Source organism: Podarcis liolepis (assembly GCF_965112155.1).
Source record: "Podarcis liolepis genome assembly, chromosome: 1".
In the NCBI taxonomy this organism is placed as follows: Eukaryota; Metazoa; Chordata; class Lepidosauria; order Squamata; family Lacertidae; genus Podarcis; species Podarcis liolepis.
In genome coordinates this window covers 120,399,447-120,411,645 of record NC_139554.1, presented here as the reverse complement: position 1 = coordinate 120,411,645, position 12,199 = coordinate 120,399,447, and the positions used below count along the sequence as shown (strand labels likewise).

The following is a 12,199-nucleotide window of genomic DNA, read 5'->3' as shown; positions in this document are numbered from 1 at the left end:
TGCAAACTTACCCACCCACTCCATCGAGAAAAGGGAGAGGTCACATGAGGGAAGGAGGGGGGAGGCTTTCACAGGTAATCGGGTGTAATTTGTGATATGCTTTGCCTGCACACACACACACACCCCTCCACCCTCTTTCTTTTGTGTTGCTTATGCAAAACTCCTTCCCCCTGCAGAGGTGATGTTTGCAACGCCGTCCGTAGGTTTGCTTGCCCACGCAGTCCTGCTCTCAGGCGCCTCCATCTCTGAGAGGGAGGGAGGAAAACCCTCATCTTTATTATACTGGGGAAAAACCATTTAACATCACACCCCGAGGGTGTGCGTGTGTGTGCAATCATTTCCACCTGCGGGAAAAGAGGCGTTAAACGCCTCCCGAGATCAAAATGGCAGTTTTTTACACGCACTGACGTCGGTGGAAAGGCAGAAGGGGAATCAACAGTACAGTCATACCTTGGAAGTCAAATGGAATCCGTTCCGGAAGTCCATTCGACTTCCAAAGCGTTGGGAAACCAAAGCACAGCTTCCGATTGGCTGCAGGAAGACCCTGCAGCCAATCGGAAGCCGCAGAAGGCCGTGTCGGACGTTTGGCTTCCAAAAGTAGTTCACAAACTGGAACAGTCACTTCTGGGTTTGCGGCGTTCGGGAGCCGAAACGTTCGAGAACTAGGCTGTTCGAAAACCAAGGTATGACTGTAGTGACAATCTGGGCTCCTGCATTTAAGTCCTCATCTAAGCCGGAGAACTGAGGTGGCAAGAGAAAAAATAGTTTGGCGTATGTATTCAAGGGTTAAGGAGCCATCTATAAAAGTTTTTGGCTCATGCTTCAGCAAGCTGTATAGCACTTCCAGAACTTAAGCTTTTTTTAAAAGGGGGGGGGAACCACCACCTGCCGCTGTACGGGAGGTGTTTGCAAGAACAATGCCAGACAGGCTGAAATCTTGAAAAGTTACTATGCCTCAATGAGGAAAACCATATTTCCCCTTGTCTTTAGCAAACAAACGGCACAATATCACCAAGGCAACTATCTGTAAACAAACACTGAACATCCATAAAAATGGCAAAAAGCAGTTTCTTTCCCAAATAGGTTTTTTCTTAAACAATAGCAAGCGCAGTAAGTAAAGAGTTTGCTTGTAATATATCAGTGGTTCAGTGCTCATTTCCTCTCATTCCAACATTCCTCTCGAACAATTGCAAATGGAGTAATAAAGAGTCCACTTGTGATATAAATCACTGGTTCAGTGCTTGGACGTCGTTCTGGTAATCCGATGTTTCATTGCTAAAGAGCTTAGTCATCAAGCTTTGTAATCAATAATACACAAGAGAAGGCGGTATGTAAACGACTTAAAGCAGGGTATATCTGTCCCCATCTGCATGTTTCCATCGGGAGGAACATAGAAAGAGGACGATGTCCTTCAGTTTGTTAAGCCTCCTCCTCCTGTGTTGATTGCTGTAGTCATTGCATCACCGCCCTGTTTATTGTTTTACTGTTTAACAAAAAAACAGCATGCATTCTTTGTTTCAATCCTTACCAGGGGTAAGGATTATTTGCTTGCTTGCTCCATAGAGACAGGTATTGGCAGATTGAGCAGGCAAGATCAATAGTTGGTCCAATGGTCAAGAAGGCAGTCTCTGCACATGCTGTAGAGGGAAGTGAGGGGCAAATGGGGCTCGTCAACCTGGGAAGGTAGCCCACCTAGTAAAGGTAAAAGGACCCCTGACAGTTAAGTCCAGTCTTGGACGACTCTGGGGTTGTGGCACTCATCTCGCTTTATTGGCCGAGGGAGCCAGCGTACAGCTTCCGGGTCATGTGGCCAGCATGACTAAGCCGCTTCTGGCGAACCAGAGCAGCGCATGGAAACGCCGTTTACCTTCCCGCTGGAGCGGTACCTCTTTATCTACTTGCACTTTGACGTGCTTTTGAACTGCTAGGTTGGCAGGAGCAGGGACCGAGCAACAGGAGCTCACCCCGTTGCAGGGATTCGAACCGCCGACCTTCTGATCGGCAAGTCCTAGGCTCTGTGGTTTAACCCACAGCGCCACCCGCGTCCCTAGCCCATCTAGGAGAAGGAAAAAACTCTGGACCTAAACCTCTGCTACCTTGCAGGAGATCTTCAGGAGAAGAAAAGGCTAAGGAATAAATCCTACACAAATCCAGAGTAGAGTCCCTAAGACTGTTGGATGGTGCCTTGTACGCCTCCTGCCAGCAACTCCTGCAGCCTAGCTGGTGCCAAATGTATTGCTCTGCTTTCCCTTGAAGCTTCCTGCAGCCAATCGTAAGCCGCGCCTTGGGTTCCGAACGTTTTAGAAGTCGAATGGACTCCCGGAACGGATTCCGTTTGACTTCCGATTGAGATTGAATCCTGACAAGACAGAAGTACTGTTTCTGGGGGACAGGAGGCGGGCAGGTGTGGGGGATTCCCTGGTCCTGAATGGGGTAACCGTGCCCCTGAAGGACCAGGTGCGCAGCCTGGGAGTCATTTTGGACTCACAGCTGTCCATGGAGGCACAGGTTAAATCCGTGTCCAGGGCAGCTGTGTACCAGCTCCATCTGGTACGTAGGCTGAGACCCTATCTGCCTGCGGACTGCCTCGCCAGAGTGGTGCATGCTCTGGTTATCTCCCGCTTGGACTACTGCAATGCGCTCTACGTGGGGCTACCTTTGAAGGTGACCCGGAAACTACAACTGATCCAGAATGCAGCAGCCAGACTGGTGACTGGGAACGGCCGCCGAGACCATATAACACCGGTCTTGAAAGACCTACATTGGCTCCCAGTACGTTTCCGAGCACAATTCAAAGTGTTGGTGCTGACCTTTAAAGCCCTAAACGGCCTCGGTCCAGTATACCTGAAGGAGCGTCTCCACCCCCATCGTTCTACCCGGACACTGAGGTCCAGCACCGAGGGCCTTCTGGTGGTTCCCTCACTGCGAGAAGCCAAGTTACAGGGAACCAGGCAGAGGGCCTTCTCAGTAGTGGCGCCCTCCCTGTGGAACGCCCTCCCACCAGATGTCAAAGAGAACAACAACTACCAGACTTTTAGAAGACATCTGAAGGCAGCCCTGTTTAGGGAAGCTTTTAATGTTTGATGTATCATAGTATTTTAATATTCTTTTGGAAGCCGCCCAGAGTGGCTGGGGAAACCCAGCCAGATGGGTGGGGTATAAATAATAAATTATTATTATTATTATTATTATTATTATTATTATTATTATTATTACGACTGTACAATCAAGCCACAGGAAATAATGGGCTTAAGTTACTCCTAGCCATCAATTTCAATGGGTCTACTCTGAGTATGACTAACACCAGGTACAATCCACGTATATATGAAACACGTAGATGTTTGGCATTTGGCAACCTAACTCTTTTACTAGGGTGTAGTTTTGGGACAGGCCTATGCGTACAGGAACAGATCGCAGCAATTACCTTCCTTTTCCTGCTGCACAAAAAGTAACAAGACTTTCAAAGTCCCCTTGCAAAATTCTCACTGGCTTTTATAGGAACATGTAAGTTGCTAATTATTCCCTCGCCCTTTCTCTTCACTTTTAGTCCACCCCAAAACAAGCAGTTACAGAATAAAAATGTGCCCTCGACATTTTCCCAGGGTAGCACACACACACACACACACACACACACACACACACACACAAATTGAATTGTACAAAGGAATTTTTGCATCCAAAGGGACCATTTCCTGAAACGTTCCTTTACAGGGAAATAGGTAAAGGTAAAGCGACCCCTGACCATTAGGTCCAGTCGTGGCCGACTCTGGGGTTGCAGCACTCATCTCGCTTTATTGGCCGAGGGAGCCGGCGTACAGCTTCCGGGTCATGTGGCCAGCATGACTAAGCCGCTTCTGGCGAACCAGAGCAGCGCACAGAAACACCGTCTGCCTTCCCGCTGGAGTGGTACCTATTTATCTACTTGTATGTGCTTTCTAACTGCTAGGTTGGTAGGAGCAGGGGCCGAGCGACGGGAGCTCACCCCGTCGCGGGGATTCGAACCACCATCCTTCTGATCGGCAAGTCCTAGGCTCTGTGGTTTAACCCACAGCGCCACCCCTTTACAGGGAAATATATGCATCCAAATAACTACTGGCCTGCTGCATCACATATCCCTCAACACAGAAGGGAAATTATGGTAAAATTGACAGCCTATTTACTTAGTCTGCAAGCTACATTATTTAAAACTGGATCTATTTTTTAAAAAATACAAAATGAAAAAATACTGAATATATTTCCATGATTTTGCTAGGTTTAGTCATTACCTCCATAAGCCAGAGTGTGTGTATACATGTGTTCATTTTTCTGACTATCAGGAAATTGTTCCCTAATGGCAACAAGATCCATTAGACAGGACAAGAACCTTCCAGAGCAACTGGCAGGAGTGTCTCTCCGTGTTATTTCCTTCCATTAGGAAGATCCGAACAATGAAACACAGTTTATGGAGGTATCTGAAAACAGCCAAAAATAAAATAAAAATTCCACCTACTTAACAAAATTATTTGTGTTTAGGTCAAACGATGCTCTAGCGAACAAAAAGACCCAGAAAGTTTAACTGAGCAAGACGTGCAGAAAATTGTTGCCAGTGCTCCTCAAATGGAGGTACAGAGGATCAGGATTTGCCTGAAGAAAACCACGATGGAATAAAGGGCAACATCCAATGTCAGTCACACTTAAGTGAGGCTTAATTTATTTCAATAGGTTTACTATGAGCATAACGGGTCTTCTCTGTGGTGGCTCCTCGTCTGCTGGATGCTCTCCCCAGAGAGGCTTGCCTGGCACCATCATTATATGTCTTTAAGCACTAGGCAAAACATTCCTCTTTACTGAGGCCTTCAGCCATTAAATAATCTATGGTCTGTTAAAGAAAGGGGACTGTTGTTATGATTATTTTTATTATTATGCTATATGCTACGCAAACTATATACTATACAAGAATACAGTCATACCTCGGGTTAAAGACGTTTCGGGTTAAATCTTTTGCGGTTGCGTCCCGCAGCAACCCAGAAGTACCAGAATGGGCTACTTCTGGGTTTCGCCGCTCAGGCATGCGCATAGCTGTCAACTTTCAGATTTGAAAATAAGGGATCAGCAGCCTCACCTGTCCCAGGGACAGTCTACGGGATATCTAACAATCCGGGATAGCAGCGGGAAATGGCGCTGGAGTAAGGGAATTTCCAGCCAAAAAGGGAAGGTTGACAGCTACGCGCATGCGCTCAAAATGACGTCACACGCATGCGCAGAAGCGGCGAATCGCGACCCACGCAGACATGGGTTGCATTCTGCTCAGGTTGCGAACAGGGCTCCGGAACGGATCCCGTTCGCAACCAGAGGTACCACTGTACTGTACACTTGAGTGTTCCACTTTGCGAACGTTCTTTGGAACCCACACCTCCGACACAGCTTCCAAACGTTTAGGAAGCGTGAACGCACTTCCGGAATGGATTCTGTTCAACTTACGAGGTACCACTGTACTACTATGCTTTTTAATTATGTTTTTATTATTATGCTCCATAAAATACATTTTTAATGTTGTGCACCACTCTTGAGATCTTTAATAAAGGGCAGCATAGAAATCAATTTTTTAACAACAACAACAACAACCTAGCCTGATAAACATTCAGTGTTTATCTAGCATGGCACTGTGGCTGCACTCAGCAAGCCCCATTTAACACAACGGAATAAGCAAACATGCACAAGATTGTGCTTCAATTAACTGATCTACAGCTGAAGCTAGACAGGAGCCTTATGATGAGGATGTAACATCAGTGAAATTCCACTCCTAAAAATATTCTCCAGTAAAATGAGCCCGATATTTATAAAGTGAAATATTTAAATACAGATCGTGTTTTCTCCCCCTGGTATTCTGCTGAAATAATACATGCTGATCTTCTCAATGAAAAAAAAAAAAATTAAGTAGAGACATCCTGGTTTCGTAAGCTTTTTGGGGAGAAGCTCCCCCCCCCCCCATCCTCATGGGCTGGTTTTTTCCTTTTACTTATTTCAGAGAAGAACATGTGTAACTGTGCAAAAGGCCAGCTGTGTGTGTGTTGCTGCTACTACAACTAAATGTAAAATAAAATCTATATATGCAGGAATTTCTTGAGCCTGTTCCACTGTAGAAATGCTGTGAAAAGGGTGAACACCAATTTCAAACTGCCCATTAAAAGCAATAAATAAATAAAACTGGGGCAGTGCAGGGGGAGATGAAACAGAAATATTTTATCCTGATTACTGGCCAAGTTCTCCTCTTACAACTCACAACTTCACAAGCTCCACTATATTGTTTCAACTGCCCTCATATTTTAAGTGACTACTACAGAACCTTTGATAAACCGGACCATATTTATTCAGAACGCATTGTATTTTAAGGGATTTTTTTTTCAGATGGGAGAGTGAGGCAGAACATAGCCGTTCACCAAATGAAGCCTTAATGGTTCTTTCCTCTCTCACGCAAGTCGGTTTTAGCAATTACAACTAAACAGAAGAAGTTAAAATACAGTACCTCTATTTTAATTCTCTTTGGTGACAATTCATCCCTTTCTCCACATTTAGACCTAGGAGATGAAAACACATTTTGTTTGGTTTTTACTAGGTAGCGCACACTTATCTTCAGAAAAAGAAACACCTTGGAAAAATCCTTGCCTGCAACAGAGAGATAGAAAACTGAAATTTCTCATTTAAGCCTTGATTTCCAGATAGGTTCACAAAGCATGTCCTGTAGTTTAAGAACCTGACGTAAGGTTCAATCTTGCTGGACTACCATTAGAGATTATGGGCGGTGGAGAAGGATTTGAATGTTTAAATGCTCCTTTGTATAAAAAAAACCTCCCTGTACAAAGGAAGCTAGCGTGTCGGGGTTGGGGGCAGATTTTTAACTTCAACCCTGTTGAAGCCACCTGATCTACGAAAAGTACAATTTTCTGCAACAACTAGGAAAAATGTGGTGTGGAAATGCCAAGACTCATGGGCTCCCAATAGGTGGGGTGGGGTGTGCACAATTCAGGGTCAGCAAACTTTTTCAGCAGGGGGCCGGTCCACTGTCCCTCAGACATGGTGGGGGGCCGGACTATATTATTTGGGGGGGGGGGAGATGAACGAATTCCTATGCCCCACAAATAACCCAGAGATGCATTTTAAATAAAAGCACACATTCTACTCATGTAAAAACACACTGATTCCCGGACCGTCTGCAGGCTCCGGATTTAGAAGGCAATTGGGCCAGATCAGGACTATGAGTTAGGGAGGGAATGGGACTCTTGATTTCAGGATCTTGGGGGTTGGACTAGATGACAAGGTCCCTTCCAACTTTAGATTTCTATGATTCTATAACTCTGACTGCAGAACAAGAAAAATAAAAACAGGTTTTCTGATACAATAAACCTCATTAAAGCAATTAGGATCTCCCCTCCCCTTTTTTTAAAAAAAAGGCAGCTTACTTGGTAGTCCGGTAAGTGTATTTGTAGGTAACTTCTCGGGATATTTGTCGCGCCAGTGCAAAGAGTTCGTCCCTCCGGGTCAGCAGTGCGTTATCCTTCACACACAATTGAGCAGCGGCTTCGTTAACTGTGAGCTGGAAAACAAAAGACAAGGGATGCTTCGTTGCCTTAGCTGTATCACTCTTTTGAGGAACATGAAACCCTACGTATCTCCCATTACTGCTGCAATGTACATAAACAACATTATAGAGTTTCACAGAGAAATCTGGAGGGCTTTCTTCAGATTTCTGGCATCACGCTCAACACAGTTGCCACAGTTTTTAAAGATACACACACCCTGCAAAAGAAAAACAACCAAGTTTTTAAATTATGCTAAGTACCTTTGATTCCCCCCCCCCCCATTTGAAGTTATCTAAATCCCCTGGGAAGTAAGTTGGTACTTTTAAAAAGCAGTTATTAGATCAGGGACAAACTATTTTGTTTAAAACCAATGCATGCTTTTAAAATGAACTCAGGCAGACCTCAGGGATTCTGCTTGAATAATAATAATAATAATAATAATAATAATAATAATAATAATAATGGTCCTGAGGTCGACTCAGGGGGCTGGCTGTGTAGCCAATCCCTTACTGCGCCCTGTGAGCACCCATTGGGATGAACTGCTATGACAAACTATTACATTTTGGTGTGATCTAATGCGATCCCCCAGAGTGTCTGGAGATTTGGCTTCCTCTGCAGCGAAGCTTTAATAGGCTGCTAACTTGGGTTTTATTTCTGAGCGAACCATCTCAAGTTAATAGTGTTTGCACAAAATGGCCAAGTGGCCTAAACCAGAGGTTTTCAACCTTGCTGAATCCACGGCTCCCTTAACCAACTACATTCGTTCTGCTGCTCCCCTGGGAGCCCAGTTACGTCACCCCTTGCCTGAAGAGCTGCCAGCCTCTCACCCCTTTTTTTGGACACCCTTGTGGAGGGTTCCCTCAGCCTCCTCTCATTTGGGAGTTCTCTGGGCAGCAGCTGCTGCCATCTCTACGATAATCTTTATTGTCACTGTCCCATACAGAACAACGAAACTGAAAATCTACAGCAGACATTCAGAAACCAACAAGCCTGCTATCCCAGCTATCCCAGCCTGGTTAGCCCCCTAAAAAACTCTGATACCCCATAATTAAATACAATATACGCCCATAGAGACTACCTTACACTGCATTTAAAACCAAAATCGCATTTGAATAGAAACTTTCTCAGGCGGCTAGTCCTAGTCTTTATAACCCTGTACCTTCTTCCAGAAGGCAGAAGCTGAAAGAGATCATTTCCGGGGTGCGCACTATCCTGCACTATCTCTGCAGCTTTCTTATGGCACCTGGAAGCATAGATTTGATCCAAGGTAGGGACGCGGGTGGCGCTGTGGGTTAAACCACAGAGCCTAGGATTTGCTGATCAGAAGGTCGGCGGTTCGAATCCCCGCGACGAGGTGAGCTCCCGTTGCTCGGTCCCTGCTCCTGCCAACCTAGCAGTTCGAAAGCACCTCAAAGTGCAAGTAGATAAATAGGTACCGCTTCAGCGGGAAGGTAAATGGCGTTTCCATGCGCTGCTCTGGTTCACCAGAAGCGGCTTAGTCATGCTGGCCACATGACCTGGAACCTGTACGCCGGCTCCCTCGGCCAATAAAGCGAGATGAGCGCCGCAACCCCAGAGTCGGCCACGACTGGACCTAATGGTCAGGGGTCCCTTTATCTTTAGGGAGAGTGCAGCCAATTATTCTCTCTGCAGTCTTTACAACCCTGGACAACATTGTTTTCCCCCTGACCATGCAGCTCCCAAACCACACACACTGGTCTCTGGTCTGCCCCACCCCTGCCCCAAAGACAGATGCCTCCCAGAGGCACCGTTCGCTTGCGGAGCTTATAGCCAGGGCTGCTGCAATAAACAGCTGTGCAAGCCTTTGGGAGGCAGAGACGCAAAAGAGCATCAGAGGAAGGAGGAAAAGAAAGAGGGACAGAGGCCAGTGTTGCCCATGGCACCCCTGACCATCATTCAAGGCACCCCAGGGTGCCACGGCACACTGGTTGAAAACCACTGGCCTAAACAGACTAATGGGAGCTCGGAATCATTAAGCAGGTGGAACGAACCTCTAAATAAGTTTCTGATGGGTTGCCCGGACCATTTATATCAGAGATGGAGCTACTGTTCCAAAAACCAATCCGTATCCATCAAGAGGCTGGTTTTTACTGGTCTGAGATTCCCATAGAAATAGGAGACTTCACCCTCAGCCTTCATCGTCTCCTCAGAAGACAGTGATGGATGGATGGATGGATGGATGGATGGATGGATGATGATTATGATAAAAGGAGAAGGAAGAGGAGCAGCTTGAGTCTAAAGATGCCCAGTTATCATACTCCCTGTTCTGCTTATGAGAGGGCTGTTTGTGAGCTGGAATAGGAATGTTGCGTGAGAAAAACGCTCCAAATTCAGATTAAGTTTCCATTTGCACAAGGTGTTGCGCAAGATTTTATACGGGCTGCTAGAGTTCATATGCTATGGCCTATATATTCCTTATTTGCCATATTTTTCATTTTTTAACACAACGCCCATTGCACTGTGTGCATATAACTTTTGGATCCAAGCCAATATAACCTGTATTATTAAAAATGGAGAAGTGAAAGTTGCCAGATGTACACTTTCTGTTATGACATTCCCAACTGGGGGAAGTGTGTGTGTGTGTGTGTGTGTGTCCCACCTTTCCCCATCTAACCACTTCTCTGTGAATGAAAAACAGAGTATAATGTCACAGACTGGCTCCTGACATATTATCTGCATTCACTCGCTGGATTAAGACTGACACTATAGCTGCCAGTTCCAAGTCACAACATGCTCTACATTTGCCTGATGTTATGTAACCTCATGCATGAGAGAGAACTGGGTGTCAACTAGGGTTGCCATCAAAATTTCACCTGAAGTAGTTCAAAACAGATTTGGGGTTCCCTGGTTAGGCAAAACACCTGAGGAATTTTGAGGGAAGTCCAAAGTATCTCCATAAGGCCAGCAAAATTCCTCAAGGCTATTCAGGCCAACATCCCCTAGGCCTAGGTTATAACTGAACTTCCACAGATAGGCAATTCTCAAGCAAAATAAATGAGTATATTTTTAAAAAACAAATCCCAATAGAAGACTGCCGATTTTTCCTCTGGGGTCTCATATATCAGGGATGTCCAACATGTCGATCGCAATCTACTGGTCGATCTCTATGCGGTTGATCACTGGCCCCCTTCCGGCCCTGCCCCATCTCTCTGTGCTGGCCTCTATTGTTGCAAAAGGGAAGCCTGAGTTTAGAAAAGGAGGCTGTTATCTGGCCAGCAATCGTAAAGTTAGTGGCTGCTTCTGTTTCTCCTCCCTCAGAAGAGCTGCCGAAAATTCCCTGACCCCCTAAGAAACGGGGCATTTCCCCTCCCCTAAAAAAAAAAAAGGGTCAACAACTTTGAATCACTGCCAGATTTTAACTTTGAAAGTAGATCGCAGTCTCTCAGGAGTTGGCCACACCTGTCATATATGATAGATGCTGAGGTTTATTTCATTGCTGGCTATTAAAATGATATGGCCCTTTCATTTCAACAGTATACCAAGGTGGTTGACAGAAGAGAACAACAATGTACAGTGGTACCTCTGGTTGCGCACAGGATCCGTTCCAGAGCTCTGGTTGGATCCTGAGGTGTGCATATCTGGAGGTGCTGCTTCTGTGCATGCACGTGGCATGGTTTAGCACTTCTGCGCAAGCGCACAGCGTGTGGAGCGCTTCTGCGCACGTGCACGGCGCATAGAGTGCTTCTGCGCATGCGGCAAAACCCGGAAAAATACTTCTGAGTTTGCCACGTGCGTATCCCGAAGGATACAGAACCAGAGGTGAACGTAAGTAGAGGTACCTCTGTACAGTCGTACCTTGGATCTTGAACGCCTTGGCTCCCAAACAAATCGGCTCCCAGAAGTGAGTGTTCCTGTTTTCGAACATTCTTTTGGAAGCAGAATGTACGACGGGGCTTTTGCGGCTTCTGACTGAAGCCGCGATTTGGTTCTCAAACGTTTTGGAAGTCGAACGGACTTCCGGAACGTATTCTGTTTGACTTCCAAGGTACAACTGTATACCAAAATATAACAAGAAAAGTCTTATCAATAAAACAGTGAGGTTTTAGTAGCCAGAGATGGCAGGAGCAGGGATTAATAACCAGGAAAAGCTTAGGGTAAAAAGGAATTCTTTTAATGGCTGGCAGAAGCCCCCAGCTGTTGGTGCCCACCTGATCTCTAGGGGGAGATGATTTCCCAAGGTGGGTGACCCCAGAAAGACAGCAGTTCTCCATACCACTGTAAGGTGGAGACCTCCAGGCACCAGGCGAAATTTTGCACTTGGCTTATGACCACTTGCGACTAAGTGAAGATACCTGGACGTCAGGTTGGCGCCTGACACCTCCACCATCTGGGGATCATTGGATCGGGACTGTATTCACACTCTAATGCCCCATCTGTAGAATTAACTATCAGTTCTATTTCATTTGCACAATCGGAAACCTTCATCTGGTTGTAAATATTAATAATGAGTCTTTCTGTAAAAAACCACACGATTTAAATCAAGTCTTACTGATTGGATTGGATCAATTGGATTTAAATCAAATCCCCCTGCCCTTTGACAAAGTCATTCTCCCCTCTTTACACTTTATAATATTCAACACGTCAAATGCCTATGTACATGCAGCAATGCACAGAGCTAG

The 12,199-nt window shown here is 45.7% G+C and overlaps 1 protein-coding gene across 1 annotated transcript in view; it reads right to left on the bottom strand.

Moving 5' to 3' along the window:
- The window catches only part of NAB1 (NGFI-A binding protein 1), a 50,796-nt gene that overhangs the window by 16,467 nt on the left and 22,130 nt on the right, over positions 1 to 12,199 (bottom strand). The window contains exons 3-4 of the mRNA XM_083468918.1: positions 7,440 to 7,573; positions 6,506 to 6,557 (exon numbers count right to left, since the gene is read on the bottom strand). Coding sequence (XP_083325044.1) covers positions 6,506 to 6,557; positions 7,440 to 7,573 — 186 coding nt within the window. The remainder of the gene's footprint in view (positions 1 to 6,505; positions 6,558 to 7,439; positions 7,574 to 12,199) is intronic.